This window comes from Labrus mixtus, chromosome 23 (assembly GCF_963584025.1).
Source record: "Labrus mixtus chromosome 23, fLabMix1.1, whole genome shotgun sequence".
NCBI lineage: Eukaryota > Metazoa > Chordata > Actinopteri > Labriformes > Labridae > Labrus > Labrus mixtus.
The window spans coordinates 7,233,318-7,256,038 of NC_083634.1; the positions used below are offsets into that span (position 1 = coordinate 7,233,318).

General features: G+C 44.8%; 2 protein-coding genes across 2 annotated transcripts in view; both read left to right on the forward strand.

Annotated features, from left to right (window-relative positions):
• Window positions 1-20,202, forward strand: part of nat16 (N-acetyltransferase 16) — a 23,892-nt gene extending 3,690 nt beyond the window's left edge. Inside the window, exons 2-5 of the mRNA XM_061031485.1 lie at window positions 15,238-15,463; window positions 15,817-16,041; window positions 16,131-16,474; window positions 16,781-20,202. Of these exons, the coding sequence (XP_060887468.1) occupies window positions 15,248-15,463; window positions 15,817-16,041; window positions 16,131-16,474; window positions 16,781-17,009 (1,014 nt within the window). The 5' untranslated portion in view covers window positions 15,238-15,247 and the 3' untranslated portion in view covers window positions 17,010-20,202. The remainder of the gene's footprint in view (window positions 1-15,237; window positions 15,464-15,816; window positions 16,042-16,130; window positions 16,475-16,780) is intronic.
• The window catches only part of LOC132959001 (peroxisomal acyl-coenzyme A oxidase 3-like), a 112,749-nt gene that overhangs the window by 38,502 nt on the left and 51,526 nt on the right, over window positions 1-22,721 (forward strand). The window lies entirely within an intron of this gene.

The window sequence follows — 22,721 nt, forward strand, 5'->3', positions numbered from 1 at the left end:
TGATGAAGGTGATGATGGTGATGATGATGAAGGTGATGATGATAAAGGTGATGATGATGATGATGAAGGTGATGATGATGATGATGAAGGTGATGATGATGATGAAGGTGGTGATGATGAAGGTGGTGATGATGAAGGTGATGGTGATGGTGATGATGATGAAGGTGATGATGATGAAGGTGATGATGACGAAGGTGATGATGAAGGTGATGATGGTGATGATGATGATGAAGGTGATGATGAAGGTGATGATGATAAAGGTGATGATGAAGGTGATGGTGATGATGATGGTGATGATGAAGGTGATGATGAAGATGATGGTGATGATGATGATGATGATGATGAAGATGATGGTGATGGTGATGATGATGAAGGTGGTGATGATGAAGGTGATGATGAAGGTGATGATGATGATGAAGGTGATGATGATGGTGATGATGGTGATGGTGATGAAGGTGATGATGATGAAGGTGGTGATGATGAAGGTGATGATGATCATGGTGGTGATGATGATGGTGATGATGATGAAGGTGGTGATGATGAAGGTGATGATGATCATGATGGTGATGATGAAGGTGATGATGATGATGGTGATGAAGGTGATGATGATGAAGGTGGTGATGATGAAGGTGATGATGATCATGGTGGTGATGATGAAGGTGATGATGATGATGGTGATGAAGGTGATGATGTAGATCCAGAGCGAGTCAAACAGGTGGTCATGTTGTTTTTTTTTCAAAGATTTTTTTTGGGCTTTTTCTTCCTTTATGGAGAGACAGGACAGTGGATGGAGTCAGAAATCAGGGAGAGAGAGTGGGGGATGATATGCGGGAAAGGAGCCACAGGTGGGATTCAAACCTGGGCCGCCCGCTTAGAGGACCATGGCCTCCATACATGGGGCGAGCTCACTGCGCCCCCAGCGCCCCAGGTGGGTCATGTTCAGGTGTGAAGAAACATGTTTGTGCTTCTTTAAAGTAAAGAACGTGTTTCCGCTGATCGTCTGACCTGTTGTGGCTCTTTAAATCTCTTTACATAAAAAGTACGTTTTGATTGGCTGATGAAACATTCAAAATGTAGACGAGCATGACGGCGTCTCCACGTGAGCAGAGATTAGCATGCTCTCTGTCTGTCAGGGTTAGCCTCCGCGCTGCAGCTCAATGCCACACAGAAGCTGATATTTTTAGTGACGTCGTGACGTGTTGGACATGTGCACAGTTTGACTTTTGACCCTGCAGGGCAGAGAGGTCCGCAGACACATCAGGTCTTTCACAAACCCCTAAACCATTTCTCTGCACACTTCCACTCCGTAAGTGCTCACATGGAGGCCTCCCTGTGTCGTATGACAGCTGGCAGTGTGAAGTGACCCGCCAACAGAGAGTCTGACTGAACAGGCAGGTATCAGTCTCTCCATCTTATTATCCACATTCTGCCTGAGCTGCAGTGCATTCTGGGACGTTGCTCTACTCTCTTTGACGTGTGTGAAAAAAGCTCCATTTGGTCGACCATCTGGACTCCAAAACCACGAGGCCTTCATCCCAAACAGAACTGGGACACACGCACATACGCACACATGCACACACACGCACACACACACACATGCACACACACACACACACACACACACACACACACACACACACACACACACACACACACACACATGCATGCACACTGCAGAAAGAGAGAGAGTACTTAAAATGGCGGCGAGCAGTTCAAAGATATTTCATGGATGTAAGATCAGTTAATCTGTCAGTGTTAATCAGAGAGTTTAAATGAATAAACTCTGTTTCATTGATATGATGTCACATCGTGTCGTTAATTAAACATGAAGTGACTGGGAGTGACGTTGGTCCTTCAAGCTGCTGTTGTTGATAATTTGTCCACTAGGGGGCAGTCACTGAGATCACAGAGAGTTTGAATTCAAACAGAAGAGAGTGATGATGATCTCTCCATCCTGACACTCAGTCCGCCTGTCTTTCCGGAAAGGTTACCACAACGAAGGAAACTGAATGAACGTTTATTAGTGTGATTGTTAAGATGTCAATCAATGCCGTCACCAAAGCTGCTGCTGCTGTTTTAACCAATAGAGAAACATCGCTGATGCACCATGCCAATCAATCTCAGTGTTCTTAGCTAGCTTAGCTTATCATGCTGGCAGAACCTGTTGCGCGTCGGCATACAAGCCGTATTAAAACGAGCGAAAACAAAACGCTCGGTACAGACAGGAAGTAGAACTGTTACGACCTACTTCAATGATGCCGCTGACAACCAACTTAAATGAGCTGCCCAGGAGGGAAACCTTTACCGACCAGCTCGTGTGATCAAAGCAGGTCACTGACCTGTAGATCCATGCAGGGGGGAGGTCAAATACGGTCACTAGGGATGTAACGATTTACTCAACTCACGATACGGTTCACGATAAAATTGATTTTACAAAATGAGACTGAAGACAAAGTATGAAATGACTGAAAAAGATTCCTTTCATTGAAAACCCCAATGCACCTCGTAATCTCTTTGGCTCTTGGACTGATTTGGGCGAGCGGGGCTACAGACCCACTTGTCAGTGTGGTTTGGCCTTTTAATGTTTTCTTTCTATCAACAAGGGGAGGTGATTGGAGCTTCTCATTGTGGTGTTGATTAAATGCTGCATCATGTTGGTTTTGCTATTTGTGTAGTTCCCTGTCTTCTTATTTGCAGTTTTTGTCTCGTCTGTTATCTTCTCACCTCTTTCATTTTCTGTCTTGGGGAAGCCAAAATGTTTCCACACCTTCGATTTAAAAGACGCCGGTGCGTTCTAAATCTCGCTCTGCAGCTGCCAACCGCCTCTGCTCTGACGCTCACCATATTACTGCAATTCTTTTTCAGATTACCGATGTGAACCTTGACACCTTTGAATCGATTTTTAACTGCCTAACGATTCATCTTTACATCCCTATTGGTCACTCTAACCACGATGGGAATACAGGGCAAAATAAACTGTGTGGATGTATGATCACTCAGGGCCTCCGTATGAGACCACATAGATCAACAATCATTTGAGAGAGAGAGACAGACAGACAGGGAGAGAGAGACAGACAGGAAGAGAGAGAGAGTTAGAGTTTAGCTTGATGTGATGTCTTGTGACAGTTTGGTATTTGGATTTGAAAGCGTGGAGCTTTATTGTATTAATCATGGAGGGAGAGAGAGAAAATAACAAAACACAACATGGGCGTCCTCTTCTGTCAACACACTGACTCACTGTCTGTGTGTGTGTGTGTGTGTGTGTGTGTGTGTGTTTGTGTGTGTGGAGGTCTACAGTTCATGCAGAATCTAATTTTTGTGATCCTCACTCACTGTGTTTACATGGACCTGAGTATCCCCGTTAAGAGTCTGGTCCTGGTTCTGGTCATTTTCAGGATCTGGTGTTTACATGAAAGTGTGTGACATCATGATAGAAAGGATCCCTATAGAGAGAGACATTTTTGTTTTCAACCACAAACAGCTGTGACATCACTCTCTATCAACACACCACACTACATAAAAAAAACTCAGATTTGATGCTGATGTGAAAGAGATGCTCAGTGAGCGATTTAAAGCCTGACGAGACACACGGTGTGACCATGTGACGGACACACGTTACATAAAGGAGGATTTAAATTCTGCTGCAGAGACTCAGAGGAGGACGAGTCGTCGTTGAAATACGACTGTTACACACAAACATTCACGTGACGGGAAACAGCTTTGTGTAAAGCGCAGCGTGCATGTTCACGTGACGGGAAACAGCTTTGTGTAAAACGCAGCGTGCATGTTCACGTGATGGGAAACAGCTTTGTGTAAAGCGCAGCGTGCATGTTCACGTGGCGGGAAACAGCTTTGTGTAAAGCGCAGCGTGCATGTTCACGTGGCGAGAAACAGCTTTTTGTAAAGCGCGGCGTGCATGTTCACGTGACGGGAAACAGCTTTGTGTAAAGCGCAAGTGTGCACGTTCACATGACAGGAAACAGCTTTGTGTAAAGCGTAGCGTGCACGTGACAGGAAACAGCTTTGTGTAAAGTGCCGCGTGCACGTTCAAGTGACAGGAAACAGCTTTGTGTCAAGCGCAAGTGTGCACGTTCACGTGAGACAGGAAACAGCTTTGTGTAAAGCGCAGCGTGCACGTGACAGGAAACAGCTTTGTGTAAAGTGCAGCGTGCATGTTCACGTGACGGGAAACAGCTTTGTGTCAAGCGCAAGTGTGCACATTCACGTGACAGGAAACAGCTTTGTGTAAAGCGCAGCGAGCACGTGACGGGAAACAGCTTTGTGTAAAGCGCAGCGTGCATGTTCAGGTGACGGGAAACAGCTTTGTGTAAAGTGCAGGGTGCATGTTCACGTGACGGGAAACAGCTTTGTGTAAAGCGCAAGTGTGCGCGTTCTCGTGAGACAGGAAACAGCTTTGTGTCAAGCGCAAGTGTGCACGTTCACGTGACAGGAAACAGCTTTGTGGAAAGCGCAAGTGTGCACGTTCAAGTGACAGGAAACAACTTTGTGTCAAGCGCAAGTGTGCACGTTCACATGAGACAGGAAACAGCTTTGTGGAAAGCGCAGCGTGCACGTGACAGGAAACAGCTTTGTGTAAAGCGCAGTGTGCATGGTCACGTGATGGGAAACAGCTTTGTGTAAAGCGCAAGTGTGCACGTTCACGTGAGACAGGAAACAGCTTTGTGTAAAGTGCAGCGAGCACGTGACGGGAAACAGCTTTGTGTAAAGTGCAGCGAGCACGTGACGGGAAACAGCTTTGTGTAAAGCGCAGCGAGCACGTGACAGGAAACAGCATGTGTAAAGCGCAGCGTGCATGTTCACGTGACGGGAAACAGCTTTGTGTAAAGCACGGCGTGCATGTAAACATTACAGGAAACAGCTTTGTGTAAAGCGCAGCGTGCACGTTCGCGTGACGGGAAACAGCTTTGTGTAAAGCGCAGCGTGCACGTTCACGTGACGGGAAACAGCTTTGTGTAAAGCACAGCGTGCATGTTCACGTGACATGAAACAGCTTTGTGTAAAGCGCAGGGTGCACGCGACGGGAAACAGCTTTGTGTAAAGCGCAGGGTGCACGCGACGGGAAACAGCTTTGTGTAAAGCGCAGCGTGCACGTTCACGTGACAGGAAACAGCTGTGTGTAAAGCGCAGCGTGCATGTTCACGTGACAGGAAACAGCTTTGTGTAAAGCGCAGCGTGCACGTTCACGTGACAGGAAACAGCTTTGCGTAAAGCGCAGCGTGCATGTTCACATGACAGGAAACAGCTTTCTGTAAAGCGCAGCAAACAACATGAAGTCAACACACTGAAGTCGGAAGAAGGACTTCCCAACTCCTGAATTGGGCCAATCCAAGGAGCACCTGAATGCAGCATTACAGGACACTGTTAGTGACTAAATATAAATCTTCTTATATTTGCATCTCACAGAGTGACTGTTCAGGGACACCACACACACACACACACATGCTCATTGTATGGAGCTGAGTGGACCTTGGAGATTAATGAGTGTGTAGGTGCTGCAGTGCAGAGTCAGGGCCGAGGGGAGGACAAGAGGGGGAGGGGGAGGGGAAGGAGATTTATGGAGGAGGGGGTTGGTATGGGGGAGGGGGAGGAGGAGGGAGAGCTAAAGAATAAAGCAAGGATTTAGGAGATGAGGAGGGGGTGAGGAGGAGAGGACCGGTGACAGGTGGAGGAGGAGAGTGTGAGTGCATGAAGCATTTTATTGTTTGCAGATCTCACTACTGCAAAGTCAAACAGATTGTGTGCAAGTGTGTGTGTGCGTGCGTGTGTGCGTATGTGTGTGTGCATGTGTGTGTGCAGAGGGATGCGTCTCCTCCCTCCACCTGATATTGGGCGCAGTGATCATTAAATTATAAGAAAAAAGGCTCTCCTCTCCTCCTCCTCCTCCACATCCACAGCTGTCTCTCTTCGGGGTATAATGACGCTCATATAATCCCCTCCCCCAGCTCCCCTCCCCTCCCTCACTGCAAGCCTCCTCCCCCCCTTTGACCCTTATTCATTTTATAGCCTCTAACTAGAGCTTGGTCCGACCTGCAGCACGGAGCAGATCTCAGAAATGTTGTCAACACTCTCAGACCTGCTTTAAAGAACGATGATTCTTTAAAGCAGGTAATCCACTGATTACACGGGGGTTGATGGTGGTGATGATGATGATGGTGATGATGATGATGATGATGATGATGGTGGTGATGGTGATGATGGTGGTGGTGATGGTGATGGTGATGATGGTGATGGTGATGGTGATGATGGTGATGGTGATGATGGTGATGATGATGATGATGATGGTGATGGTGATGGTGTTGATGATAATGGTGATGATGATGGTGATGATGATGATGATGATGATGATGATGATGATGATGATGGTGACCTGCTCTGATAACAGCAGGATGAAGAGGATCAGTCTCTGCTGCAGCGGTGCGTCATCATGGTATCTAAAATAATTGAGTCCGACCTCTGGGAGAAACATGAAATGTTCGTGTTTTGATATCGTTCTCTGAGTCCCGTCAGTTTATTTATAGAGCGAATTAAAAAGACGAGCTGGGATATAAACAGAGGAGTGATCACAGATAAAGAGGATTTAAAACAATCTTCCTCCTCGTCATTATGCAAAAAGCTCTGCATGAATACAGACATGTGGAAGCTAACAGGCTAAAGCAAAGAGCCTCGATGTCTGAAGATGTGAACGAGCTGAGAATGTTTCAATGTTTCAACTTTTAATTAATTAAAAATATCGATCATGTTTTTTTAAAGCTTTATCATGAATTCTGAATATGAACAAAGCAGATATCAAATCTGCTTCATGTAAACAGAGAGTGAAGTCAAACTCCCTCAGGGTTTGTTCTCAGCACTGTGTTAACACTGATGGGGGGCATCGTACACGGGAAGCTCCGCCCACTAAACGTTAGCCCTAGCACGACGTGGGGTAAGTGAGACGGCCCCGTCCACTCAGAGACGCCGTTTAAGTTCACTCAGTCTGTTTGCATGATTTAATAAAAAAAACTCATAGAGATAACGAGGTTGGGGGTCAAGTCACTCTTGCATGTTTGCACCTCAATCAGACCTAAACTGGCCGATATAAGGTGTGTTACTGTTCCTTTAAAAAGCGTCCATGTAAATATGAAGTGAAAGCTGCTTACCCCAACGTCTGCCAAAAATATGTATTTCTGTTCTGTGTGTATGTGTGTGTGTGTGTGTGTGAGTGAGCCGACACATCCCTCTGTGACACACAAACACACACCATACCACACAAACACACACACACACACACACACACACACACACACACACACACACACACAGAGAGAGAGACAGGACTGAAGTAATATCCTGATATATGATTGGATTGAATATATAAATATTAATAATTCAAATTGTCCTTCAGCTCTGAGTATTTATTAGAATTTTTTAATATCATAGATCGACTTTGACAGATTTGTAAAACATGAGCTTGTTTAACCTGCAGATTTGACTAGTGGACACTTTACATTTTAACATGGGTCTCTAGGGGATCACGGTTTCCTCTTGTGCATAACATCGCATTACAACACATGCATGGCTTTCATGAAGCATGCTTAGTTTAAAGGCTTTATATGTGATTTTTCACACTTAAATATAATAGAAATCAAGTATATCCTCTGAAAATAACTCTGTGAGTCAAGACTGTCTACAATGGGTGTAACACCCGAGTCCCACTGTCTGTGATGTTTTCCGAGTTTTCCGAGTCATATTTTTAGTTTGTTGACATTGCCGGGACGGCAGATGACTCCTCCCCTCGCGAATAAAAGTTGTTTAATTGAGGGACTAGAGAAAAGAAGAATAACATACTGTACTCACTGCTTAACTGTGTTTCTAGATCACGCTCATTTTGGGGTAAATTTACATGCAGTGTGAAGATACGAGCATAATAAAGATCGCTAGCATTAGCATGCTAACACAACAATGCACCGCAAGTTGTTTTGGTTTCATGCTGGTGCTCAAGGGCGACATCTGCTGGATCATCAATCGCATATAAAGCCTAAAAACAGGCAAACTCGAGAAAAACAAAAAAAAGGGACCCATAGCCGACTCTGCGTCCGCACATCGGAGAACAGCACAAAGACCAAGACAGCAACTTTACTGACTTCGTGGCTTATTTTGAGTCATGTTAGTTGATACAGACAGAGCACTCCGGATTTATCCAGAATAAAGGCTGTCCGTTGTGTACCCGCGTGCTTGTGCATGAACTGTACCGTGCTGAAGCACACCTATTCAAAGCATGCCAGGGCCAAGGAAGTGTACCAAGCTTCAGCACGGATTGGTGCACTCACACTAGTCAAACGAACTGGACTTTAGGGGTGAAGCTTAGGCACAGTACAGATTGCCTAGTGTGAGTGCGCCCTTAGAATGAAGACGACTCAACATGATGTTTGATCTGCTTCTTCAGCAGTGAAGTGTTTGTGTCGGTGGACTGTCAGTGTTTCAGACCAGTCCTGCAGCTTGGACGCTCTGTGGGACACTTTCAGAGACTGAGAAAGCTTAAAGGTATATCATTGGTTCAGAGACCTTCAGGTAATGGAAGCAGCTGGTAATAGTATCCTCTCTGTGGTGAATTATGCATCCTGCCTGGGATGACTCATTATTCATGAGCAGTGCTATATTACACAGGTGGCGCTCTTTATGCTCATTAGCTGAAGTGGTCCAATGAAAGTCACACTCCCCGTGATGATGGCCGAAACAACCTGCAGCCTTACAGGTCAGTGAGACATCAATCAACTCAGTTTTCATTTGGTGATTCACTTCAGACTAAAGTCAAACTTCATACCATAATACGTCTGTCTCGATTTCTAGGGGAAACAACATGTCCCGCCTCCAGGTATGCTGGTCTCTGATTGGTCCAGAGACAGCTGACGAAACCGACCATTGAACTGTAAACATGTACCAGAGTCATCATGTGTGTAAAAATAAAGAGGATTCAGCATGAAGTGGTCTGAGTCTTTAATAGTGAACCGGTGAACTCTGTCACACCTTCAGCAGATTTAAGTGGGCTCAAGACCAGGATCATTTTGGTAAGCACACAGCTGTTTGGACCTAAACGGTGGAAGACATGTCAAACTGTAAAGACATAATAATGGTCATACTTGACGAACTGATGGTCATAAAGATCCAGTACATTCAGCCATGAAACGCCCAGAATCCACCAGACGACTGCCTCAAGACGACCCACAGGTCCCACCGAGAGCGTTTCACGTCGTTTTGCTTGATTTGCTCACTTCTCTGAGTTTTGTGCAATGAAACTCTGGCAACACATCAGCAGCAGCAACAGACCTGACCTGAGTGATGGTAAAGTCACAAGTGTCGCCAACGTTCTTGCCAACATGGAGCACGCCGTAAACATGGTCAAAGTAGACATGAGAAGAAACAATACCCTAACCCAAACGTAAAACATTTGAGTTCTGGTTTGTGTTTGATTTGATTTATGCAGAAAACAGTGTCAAACTTCCTGTTGGGTATGATGCATGATCACCACCGCCATCCTCCTTCATACACGGCCTGCTCCGACCTCCACCTCAGCGGCGAGGAAGTGTGGACAACAGGAATGCGAGAAATACAAAGGAGAAATCCTTCCTGTATCTTATGCCATATGCTCTTTTGTGAAGCGTCTCGAGATAACACTTGTTGTGAATTGGCGTTATAAATAATAATTGATTGATTGATCAGATTCTTAGCTGACTATGTGCAAATACATATCACACAGTTGTCTTATTGTCATGACAACCAGCACAGAGTGATGACTGACAGATTGAACAACTAATCATTTTCTGGTGCCTGTGTCACTGGTTTGTTTCATGTGTAGGCGGGGCTACGTTGGAATAATAACATGGAGCCTGCTACCGTGCTACAGAGCGCTAAGATTAAGTGTTTGCGTCGGCGTGGAGCCTTTGGGTATGAAGCTGTGGAGCCGAGGATCTACCCTGAAGACATGAATGATTTTGGTGTCCATGTTGTCCTCACTTGACCACCTGGATGATCCTCTGAAGACATGGTGTGTTCCTCTGAGTTTTTATTATTCGGGTGCAGAGACACCTTTTATGTTCAGGCTGTGGGGGGGCGGTTCCTTTATGGCTCTAGGCTGGAAGTATACTCCAAATGAAATCAGCCCTTGTCCTAAACCACCACGATGTGTAGCCAAAACATGAGGTCAATGCGGAAGACGATTCATTGTTCAATATGTGCACCAGCTGTGATTCTAATCCAGACTCCTACAGCTCTAGCTAACAGGTCACTAGACTGGGACCTGGTACTGATCCTAGCTAACAGGTCATCAGACCAGGACCTTGTCCTGATCCTAGCTAACAGGTCATCAGACCGGGACCTGGTACTGATCCTGGCTAACAGGTAATCAGAACTAGGACCTGGTACTGATCCTAGCTAACAGGTCACTAGACTGGGACCTTGTCCTGATCCTAGCTAACAGGTCACTAGACTGGGACCTGGTACTGATCCTAGCTAACAGGTCACTAGACTGGGACCTGGTACTGATCCTAGCTAACAGGTCATCAGACCAGGACCATGTCCTGATCCTAGCTAACAGGTCATCAGACCGGGACCTGGTACTGATCCTGGCTAACAGGTCATCAGAACTAGGACCTGGTACTGATCCTAGCTAACAGGTCACTAGACTGGGACCTTGTCCTGATCCTAGCTAACAGGTCATTAGACCAGGACCTTGTCCTGATCCTAGCTAACAGGTCACTAGACTGGGACCTGGTACTGATCCTAGCTAACAAGTCATCAGACTAGGACCTGGTACTGATTCTAGCTAACAGGTCATCAAACTGGGACCTGGTACTGATCCTAGCTAACAGGTCATCAGACTAGGACCTGGTACTGATTCTAGCTAACAGGTCATCAAACTGGGACCTGGTACTGATCCTGGCTAACAGGTCATCAGAACTAGGACCTGGTACTGATTCTGGCTAACAGGTCATCAGAACTAGGACCTGGTACTGATTCTAGCTAACAGGTCATCAAACTGGGACCTGGTACTGATTCTAGCTAACAGGTCATCAGACTAGGACTTGGTACTGATCCTAGCTAACAGGTCATCAGACTAGGACTTGGTACTGATCCTAGCTAACAGGTAATCAAACTGGGACCTGGTACTGATCCTAGCTAACAAGTCATCAGAACTAGGACCTGGTACTGATTCTGGCTAACAGGTCATCAGGCTAGGACCTGGTACTGATCCTAGCTAACAGGTAATCAAACTGGGACCTGGTACTGATCCTAGCTAACAAGTCATCAGGCTAGGACCTGGTACTGATTCTAGCTAACAGGTCATCAGACTAGGACCTGGTACTGATCCTAGCTAACAGGTAATCAAACTGGGACCTTGTACTGATTCTAGCTAACAGGTCATCAGAACTAGGACCTGGTACTGATCCGAGCTAACAGGTCATCAGAATATTACACTCTGATATGATTCTTATAATAATCAAAACATAATGATATCTGTTTGTTACCACGGCAACTAAATTAGAATAGAAGTCCTGGACCCAAAACACTGGGTCATTTATTGATTGTAATTAACAGGAACTACACATGGTCTAAACCCCAAACCTTTCTGGACCCAAACCATCTTCACTACTCTTTCATTCTATGGATCTTTAAAATGACAGATTGTACCGTTTTAAAACACATGGAGTCAAGAAGTATTGAACCTTTGGAGATTATTTTATAACTCATCAACAAAAATCCGATGTTGAAACGATCATCCTTCACTCCGACACCAATCTGCACATCTGATGGCACGCTATTCTAAATATATGCCCAGTCCTTTTCTGTTTGGAGTCTGCTGCCAACTAAAAGAGAGCCAGAGGGCGAGAGAGTGAATAGAAGAGTGAATCAATGAGAGAGAGAGCCACACACACACACACACACACACACACACACACACACACACAAAACAACATCGCTCTCATTGGCAGGAGCTGACCACCCGGCCAAGCCTGACACCTCATCTCAGAGCATCAAAGCATGATGGAAAAGTACCAGAGTTTGTGAGTGTGTGTGTGTGTGTGTGTGTGTGTGTGATTGTGATTGTGTGTGTGTGTGTGTGTGTGTGTGTGTCTGTGTGTCTGTGTGTGTGTGTGTCTGTGAGCAGACAGTGTTTGGACTACAAATGCCCTCACAGCTCACATGGCCCATTGATAGATTATTGGAACATGTCTAACATTTCTGTGTTAGCCTCTTCAAACCACGAGTCCATACTGACACCCCCCACCCCCAGCAGATGCGTCATGCCTGTTAAACTGGGGGGGCTGAAGCCCACCAATATTTTTAATCGAGATTATTCGCTGAATTTCAACAGTAAATTGCGATTAATCTAATTTATAATTGCATGTTTGAAATTCCTTTATTTCACATTTAAAAATACAAATAGTTAGGCTTTTATTTTGAATGTTTGTACTGTCTTAACCTGGGAGTACTTTACTTGCTTTGTGCTTTTTTTTAAAATAAAGTAAGGCCCTTCTGGTAGAGTGAAGGTTAGGACTAGGGATCCCAAACTGAGGTCAAATAGCTCAAAGAAACGGTAACAAAGGTCAATGTGTGATGCACAAGGTGGATATTTGAACTCGTCAGCTGAGACATTCAAAGATGCAGCAGTGTCCTTCTTTGACATCACTGTGACTAGAGGGAGACCGTCAGCTGTTTCCCAGCAGCCTTACCCCCAATTCACACATACTCTGTGCGCGCCGCGGTCCGTCAACGCCACGGTTTTGCGCCCATTCAAACTGGATCCATTTCGGGGACGTCAGTGCAGCCTAGCGCACCCATGACACATCACAGGAGAACTGCAAGATACCGCGGGAATAAAGAGAAAAACATGCAAACAACATGTTGCTTTGTCTTTCTGAGGATGCATTGTTGTTAATTCGGTTCCTGTTTTGACGTAATGTTGATAAAGTGATGAAAAATACGATCGCGAGTCTGTAAATTGTGTTTTATTTTGAAATTGACCGAAATTGAATCTGTGCGTTTCCTTGTCTGACTTCCTGTCCGGGCTGTCATATTCTGTCCAGCTTGACGCATGCCTGCAGCGCACTCCGGCGAAAATAGACTCGCTGCGTATTTGAAGGAGAGCAGAGCGTAGTGCCGTCGGTGGCACGCGCCGGAGACGGACCGCAGCACGCGCTGTGAACACAATGATTGACTAGAGTGGCAGCTAAGTACAACGTAGTGCGTGGCGCTGACGGACCACGGCACACACGGAGTATGTATGAATTGGGAGTTAGTGATGGAGAAGAAGGTGTAGCTCTGCAAGGGTTAATACAGCCCTTCTGTATATCTTCATTGTGTTCTGTGCTTTTGCATCATATCGTATCACTGATCTTTCTGTACCAGCTTCTTCTCAACATGGAGCATCTTTTCTTTTTGCACAGGCTTGTTTCTTTTGATTTGCTCCCACTGTACGGCTTCTTGTGTTTATGATTTTCATGTCTGAATTAAATGCAATAATTTCCACCAGCATCTTGTTTTTGTGTTCTTTAGTGCTGCAGACATGTCGATGTTCCGCCGCTCATTCTGTTCAAATATTCAATCGTTTAGTTTGACGTTAAGATCCCACAGACGAGGTCACAGACCCTGGAGCCTTTTCCTCTGATCTGTGGACGGTCAGTAGCTCAGTCTGTAGGGACTTAGGTGTTTGGAACCGGTTGGTCCCCGGTTCAAGTCCCATTGTGGACCAAATTACGGAAGTTGGAGAGGTGCCAGGGCACTTCCAGAGTACTGCCAAGGTGTCCTTGAGCAAGGCACCGAACCCCCAACAGCTCTGGTATGCTCCCTCCACACAGTAGCAGTGTGCAGCAGCCCCACTCTGACATCTCTCCACTAACACAAGTCCACAGGTCCTGTTTGTGCATGTGTGTGTGATTCGGGCCTATGTGTGTGAGAAGCATGTCTCTCAATAATAAGAGTGTAAAACTAGAATTTCCCTCAGGGACTGATAAGGTATTTCACAAAAAAAAATCTCTGGCCATGTTTACACCTAGTGTTAGCATACTTGTGCTGTTAGCATACACGTGCTTTCAGTATTCCTGTGCAGTTAGCATACCTGTGCTGTTAGCATACCTGATCTGAAATACTGGCTCAGTTTGTATTTAACGGTCAGTAATTCATATCAGCACAAACCCTGATCGTCTTCCCCACCAGACCAAGAAGAACTGAAGAAGCAAACTGGGATCTGTATGAGTCCAAGTGAAGCCGTCATTGTTGTGAAATATTCATGAACAGCTGGTGGTTTGAGAAACAGCATCCAGGTGTTTGGTTATGTTTGTGGGAGACACACGCCGACCATGAGAGTCTGTTCTAACAAAGAATACTGCAGAGAGCCTCAGGCAGCTTCATGTTATGACTCACTTCCAATTGAGGTGTTAATGCCAGGTATGAACACTGCTGCCCCCTGCATCCTCGTCCCCCTCCCCCACAGTCCTAAAGTCAGCCCCCAACACTCAGATCTTCAGAGCGGGGTCACAGAACTCTACATATCGACTCGCTTTGACTTATGTTACCAAACAGACAACAAGGATAGGTTAGGGTTAGGATCTGTTTCATATGATTTGAGTGCACGGCTGCTGTCTTCATTTCATGTTGTGTTTTTGATTCAGTCAAATCCATGGGTTTGATTACTTCTGCTCTTTATTTCCGCATGTAGCCTACATATCCGTGTCTACAACGATCATCATGATTGAAAACAATAAATTATCCAACATTTGGGGTCTTGGACTTCTATGTAGGTTGCCGTGGTATCAAACAGCTATCTATATATTTTGATTATTAGTTAGTCAATTATTAGTTATTATTAGTAAAAAGGTGAAACTCTGGTATGGTGACATCCCTACTGTACGGTTGGTCCCCCGTCACCTCGTCATAATAATAATTCCCTCTGGCCAATCAGTGAGCTCTGGTGTTTTCATGTCATCTTCAAGTATTGGTTGGCCATGATGATATGAAGAAAGCATCAGGCTCTCCCCAAAGGGATGGCTGAGAGAAAATCAAAAACAGTACCAGACTAAGTGAGAGCAGTCCAGTCAGGTGGACTGATCATGGTAACCCTGGAAACAAGTTCACACAACGCTCATTTTGTGAGTTAGGCTACATCCAGGGTGACGCCCAGCAGCTGAGACCCTTTATGAAGGAAATGTACAATAACCTCTCCTGCACTTTGTATCTCATCAGTTGTTTGAAGATGAAGATTGAAACCAGCCTGACGATGCCCCAGCTCCCAGAGGCCCTGTCCCAGGCAGGCCTCCAGTTCACGGTGGCCACTGAGGAGGACTTTGACGATATCATGGCAATGAGCCAGGACATCTACGGAGGCCTGGACTACCTGCCCACCAGGTACACCAACTGGCTGCAGGAGACCAACCGCATCGTCATCCTGGCTCGCAAACAGGGCAAAGTGGTGAGTTTGATGAACACTGAGAACGCGTTCTTAAAGAATACAAAGGCAGAAGTACAATAATAAGCATGTTAATGTGTTTCTTCCATACGAATACAGATATGTTATCAAAATGTATACTCTTAAGCTAGTTTAGAAACTTGAATGAAGAGCTCTGTGGTCCAATAAGAACCAACCTGATAGAACTAAGTAGCGAACATTATACTCAGGCCTGCGTTCAGCTGGTTAAATGTTCTCTCCTGAGTGAGGACGCTTTCAGTGACTACATTAACACTGTTTTTTTTTTTTAATTTAGGCATCACGTCTGATGATGGTTTCATATTCTGTCTTCCTTCTCCCCCTGTGCCGCTCTGCAGATCGCTCTGGAGTCCGTGTGTGTGATTGACGATGGGGAGACCATGCTGGTTGAAGGTCTCCGAGTTGCCCCTCAGGAAAGGGGAAAAGGTGTAGCAGGAGTTCTGCTGCGCTTTTGCTCTGAGCTGGTTAAATCCAAGTACCCAGACGTCAAAGTCAGCCGCTTGACCCGTGATGATCAGCTGGGACCAAAGGACTTCCAGAAGTACCGCATCATAACCAAACAGGTACAAGCAGCAGAAGCAGACAAAAGTCCTTTCTGTTTGGTGATCGTTGTTTATCCTGGTCGCTCACATTTCACTGTTCTTCTCTTCAGGGTATTCTGCTGGTTCGTTTTAAAGCTGAAGATCTCAAGCTCCGTCTGTCTGAGCTCGGCCTTGGTGAACACATTCAGTCACCTTTGTCCACCTCCTTCTCTAACACTCCTGCTGTGCGTCTGGACCACACGGCCATCCACCGTCTGTACCTGACCTCTGACCTGATGCAGGGGGTCCTCCCTAACTCCACCATCATCCAGGACTGGCAGCCCTTCAAACCTCTGCCCAGTAACATGGCCATCCTGCTGAAGAAGGACATCGACTGGATGGTGGACGATGTGTCCAACCCCACAGTGGCCAGCCTCTGCACCTTCCCAATCAGGGTGCCCATTGGAGATGACTGGTAAAAATCCTTATCATGCCAAGCAGATGTTCCAAGTAGAGACAGGGATGGCAACAAAGTAGGATGCACCAATGTCTGCCAAAGTTTGTATTGATGGTACTGATGGGTGAATACCTCAGACAAAAAAGAAATGGACATGGTTACAGAAGCAGAACAGATTTATTTTGGGGCGTTGGCCTTGATTTAGAGAGGACAGTGGATAGAGTGGGAAGTCTGGGAGATAATAATTCTATTGAGAGGTACTAAAGAAAAAAAGCCAGTTCCATCCTGTTGAAATCACTTCTAATGCATCTTTTGCATCTCCAGGTATTACCTGAACATCGACATGTTCGGTAAAGACCTGGATCTGGCTCGGCAGCAGATCTTGTGCCATCTGCAGTGCCATACCACCACCCTGAAGGGTCATGTGATGTGCCAGATGTTCGTGGACCCACCGCTCTGGAAGCCCATGGCCGATTTCTGCACCAACACCCTGAGGGTGGAGCTGGTGAAGGAGTACACCGAGCAGTGCGTGGTGGAGTCGGATGTGGTCTAGTTACTGAAGGAGGACGGAAGTGAGGACAAGATGAAGGAGCCAGAACGATGACAAGGGTCTACACAACCAGGAACGGACACAACTCATTACACACAGAAACAAACATACAGCCGTCTGCACTGAGGAGATAAAAATCAAGCAAACAACATGTGGGGAACAAAATCACTTTATAATGCAGAAAGTTTGAATCCAAACACACAAACAAATACAGGAAGTGGACATGAAACCATCAACACAGCATCTTCAAAAGGTCTGTGACAAATACGTTTATTTTGAAGGATTCACATCGTATACCATTTTGTTTTCAGGCCTACTCCAAAATCCATCAATGATTGAGATATCGCTATGACAACCACTCTTAATGGAGGTCTTAATGGTTCAAACCTTTGCAACACTAAAAACCCCAAAGGTTAATTTTTAGCTGTCACACATCACCATGACGACGGCTGTCTGTGATGATCTTACATGTCACCATGACGACGGCTGTCTTTGATGATCTTATGTCCACTGGTTGTATTTGGATTGACATGTAGAGGCGTAGCCTGACACGAGTGATGAACTGGGGGAAGCTTTCTCACACCGGTAGCAGTGATGTAACCTAAAACCCTAAAACAGGAAACATGCAAACACTTCAGTTCTTTCAGCGTCTCCAACATTGGATCTCTGTTCTGTAAATATGAACTCGAATCTTAATATATTCACAGGCTTGGTTGGGTTACTAAATCTGCACAACTCTGAAGGCACTTTATGGAAACTCCACACACAGGTTGTGTCTACAATAAAAAGGAATAGTTCAGGATCAACGAGGGATTATTGACAGATCACATCAGTCTAATGAACAAGTGTTACCATAGCAACGCAGATGATCTCTGCAGAACAACAAACAAAGCGCGTTAGTGAATCGAACATGCTCGGTCCTAAGACCGACAGTTTATCCTTCATCATAGTCGAGCTTACGTCTTAGCTTTTGTCTTTTTTATTCTTATCTTTTAATGTATATATATATATGTTACTAATTTAATATTTTGACTTCTAATGCTGCAATAAGATGCTAACATGAAGGAGGAACTCCTGAAGCTGTGAGCGAACTCTAAGCTAACCTTTTTAGATTGATAGCAAGAGGTCAAACGAAATGCTGATGCTTGGATAGAAATGTGACGTGTGCAGTTTGCTTTCAGCTACATGAGAAGAAGAATGATTAGCTGTTGTGTCATCAAACCCCTAAAGCAAACATTCTGATAAACAGCGTGAGAATAACAGAGCAGTACTCCGAGAAGTGACAGCAGTGTTCGAGCTAACCAGTCGTCTAGACATGTCTGCAGGATGTTGATAATAACATGGCGGGCCAAGGACAGTCCTCATTTCTGCATGACTTGTGCTTGTTCATTACAATCAGGACAGCTCCAACACAGCACTTTATTTGGTTAAGTATTATTCTGCCTCAGCGCTCCTCACCATCGACTCGACAAAACCACAAAAAAACTTCTTCCAAAAGAGACTTCCTCTTTGCGGAAGAATCTTTCCCCTCTTTATTCAACTTCAGTTAGCGACACTGAAACCAGTTAACATCACTAACTGACTTCAACCCTTCGACTAATATCAATGAAAGTCCAGCTTCGTTTTAGCCATGCTACCTTCAGGGCTCTTGAATGTTGGTTCGCATGTTTCCAACACTTTGCCCTGATTACTGGATTGATTGGATCCCACTTTCATTCAGAGGACGAATCATTGTGACGATGATGATTCTGACTTTTTTAAATGGCCACCAGCAGGTTCAGATCTGAGGATATCAGCTGTACAGTCAAACACAGATCGGCCCTAAAGTTCATTTCACATTCCTGTTCCTGCAGGATGAACCAGTAAATAGTCCCACTCATCATTAAGAACCATCACCAAAAGTTCACCACATACCTGCAGCAGCCTCCATCCTCATGTGTGCTAACATAAGAAACACAGTAAACAACTCATGATAACTGTCATTGTTAGCATGTTAGCATGCTGACATCAGCATTCAGTGCAAAGCATTGACCTCCCAAAGCTGTTAGCGGTGTAACCCTCATGATCCAAGGCCGTAAGCACAAAACCAGACAGTGACATGTTCAGAATGACGCGTTCTTAAGCCTCTAACTGAAGTTCAACCCTAATTCACAAAGATAATTATCAAATATTAAACCTTCACATGAGGCCTGAACACAGGGCTAGATGTTCTTTAGCGACTGTTTGCCCTTGTGGCGTTAAAAAGATGTCTGTAGAACGTCCACGTCATGTTCCTCTGACCCCCTAGATGTCCCTTTAAATGCAGATTTAGAGGGTTTATCCTAGAGCCGGTGGGCTGAGCCAGACACAAATCTTTTTGGGGGAAACTTTGTGGTTCATATAGAACCTTATTACCTCCCAGTGGCCTTGACCAGCGTTTATCTGGACTTCGAAACACCTTCTTCCTCTGGTATGCAATCCTGAGTGTGACGATGACTGGGCCTGTTTTCTGAGAAAAGTTAAACCAGGAGTCAGATTAAGGGACAAACATGAATGAATGATTAGATTCTACTTTAGACCGGCCGTATAGTGGTCAACATGTTGCAGGGAGTTTAACAAATCTTTGTTTTTAACCAAAGAAAATCACTTGTCACTCAAACTGCTGCCCTTTGATTTGCTGCCAGCAGTGCAGGGATGATATGGAAGGCCTGACACTCTGGGAGTAACTGTTGGTCTCACTTTGTTTTCTTGTGATCTCGGAGTCCTTATGTGTATAGAAGAGGGACTCGTGTTAGCTGGTCTAAGATTGACCCTGGTCCATAAGCAGCAAGTTAAGCCTGGTAGACCAATCAGATTTCTCCTTTGCACCATCCTCCACTAGTCCTGGGTGATCCCAAGAGATCCCGATTTAAAGAGGCAGATATTCCTGAGAACTCTCCTTTGTCCCAGTTTACTCAAAGCTGGACATGCTCAGAAACCCTCTAAAGGGTCCTGATCAGATAGCACATACACGAGGATCTCTGATGGGACACCCCGCTCAGACCCTGACCGTTTAGTCCTCAGTGTCCATGGACGTTAGGGGTGCAAACGATTGTTCATTAAATAATAATCGGTTACAAAAAAAATGTAATCGATAATCGTTTTGTAGTCCACATTTTTGTAAATGTTTCTTGTTGCATTGTGGGTTCTAGGATAGGCCTAATTCAAAACAGAAAAATAGGAGCACATTAAAAAAGAAATAAAACTTCATGTGCACGAGCGCAAAAAGAAAATAGATGACAAACAAAGCGCTGATAAAGGCTCTGTGCTGAAACGCGTCCGTTGTTGATCCGTACGCTGCTACCCTAACAAAAATATCCCTTTAATTTACCCTTTTATGAATTCACAATGAACAAAAAGTCCCAAACAAACAAAATATGCAATATGATCTACGAAAGTTCAGTTCAAATTGTCTTTTTAGTCCACAGAAAAAGAAGGACTTTCACTTTGCGATAACCGCTTCACCCCGCCAAACCACGATGTTTGATCATCCAGGACAGAGCAGCATAATTAGATGTTTTCCTATATTTTGGAATTTTAGATGATTATTCTTTTAATAACTACAAAACGGAACAACCTTGTAGGGAGAAATAGCTCATAGCGGACGGAGGAGCGAGATTGAGCGAGTGAGTGCGCATTGATGTCTGCACGTCCGCTCGCCACACTCACTACTCTAATTATAATAAAGTGTTAAAACAGTCATAAGATACGCATGTGTGAATTTTTATTTGAGGTTTGCTGTCTGTTGAAGTAAGAAATTTCCTAATTTGAACGTTAATACAAAGGCCTATTACTAACAATTATTAAAATCCCGAAGATTCAAATTAATCAATAGATACAGTCGGCATCGCATCATAGTTGGGGGCAGGGTCTCCCGTGGGGGAAAAGAATCACAGAAAAAAAAGAACTACAAAACGATTACTCGAGTACTCGCTTTAACAAAGGGAAGAGTAATCGATTAGAGAAAATTTGGCATTTCTGCACCCCTAATCGACGTGTCACATTGATAAATCCAGAGGATTAAGTGGCCTCGATAACAGAGCCTAAAGTGACAGAATGGAGCCAGTAACCTTTGCTGACAGTATGCTCCTGAATATTCTTATCTCACATCCTGTTTCCTAAAACATGTAGAGCCCATGTTGGTCCCATTCAGACGAGGGATGTGCGTGACTGGCTGAGTTAAACACTGACGTCACCCCGGATGATCAGCACAAGATTATTGATATTTTTATATATTGGCCATCGATGCTGGTCAAATGTTGTGCACAAGCTGTAATGCAGCCTCCCGCCACTAGCCGGGGCTGTAGCCTCAGACCAACGGGGCTTCTCCTCAGGTTCTGCTGCTGGATGTCAACCAGCGCAGAGGATGAATGGAGTGGTCTGTCAGTATTTAGGACTGAAGGCTGGAGATAATTTTAAATGAATTGTGCTTGATTTTGACTGTTTTCTGAGAGTTTCTTACATTATACCTGTCCACTAGTCATTTGGAAACACTTACTGGGAACCAGCTGTGGACGTGTAGGAGCAATGGTTCTGAGTTCCTCATTCTATGAAGAAAAGTTGGCCTTGTCTAGTGTCCAGTCTGTCGTCCACTCGAGATGCCCTTCCTTAAAATAATCCCTCTACTTGCCGGAGATACTGAAAGTGAGGAAGGTCTTGTGTTGCAGGAGTTGAAGGTTGGAATATAGACTGACTGGTTGATCCTCTGTGAGACTTCAGGTCCCTCCTCGTGAAGACAGCTTGTTAAAAACATACAGATGGCTCCAACCAGCTTTACATGTCATCCTCAAACAGAAGAACAGAAGATGGTAGAACTCAGGTTTCTTTGTGGCAGCTAATCAGTCCCACCTTGGGATGAGCGATTCAACACCTTCAGTCAGGGCAGACTTTGACTTGCCGCTCGTCTTTGTGGTACGAGAGAAGTTTGGTTAGTTTGATTTTGGGATCACGAAAAAACAACGTTTATGAGACCTCATGGAGTTTGAAACTAAAAGTAATACTGCTGTTACCCCCTGTGCTGAACGGCCTTCTGTTTGAATGTGAAGAATAAAAGGACAAAGATTTCAACATGTTCATAAAGTGATGCAGAGACATTCACATGCAGCCCGTCTCACGCACCAAACACACACACACTAAAAGTTAGATCAATCTGTTAGTGCGATATGTTCCTTCTGTTAGCTTTACACCGTCTTAACCCCTCCCTACACACCTTCACACATGAATTTATTGCCTCTCTCTTTGTTGTCTTTTCATTATATTCTGTAATCCATGTAAATACTCGACAGTCAGTCCTGAACAGTTTCTGTGATTCCTGAATGAAGACTTGTTGTTCATATGAGAGCCTCATTCAAAAGAAACCAAACGTGAATTTATCTTTGACAACTTGTTAACTGATCACCTCGATTTAAAAAAAAACAATAAAACTTTCTCTTTCCAGTGTTCACTACATGCACACTGCTGCCACCTCACTTCCAGCATCATGACAGCATGCTAACCCTCGCCTGTTAGCGTATGACCCTCATCACAGGGGCTAAATAATGGGACAATTTTACTTGTCTGATGTATGTGTGTGTCTGGGGGGGTTAGTCTGCCTGAGATTTACTAATTTTCTCTACAAACTGTCTAAAGCTTCAAGTGTTCAGTTACATAGTCCAACATGGCGTCCTTTGGGTCAGTCCAAAGGGTTCTGTGTCTTTA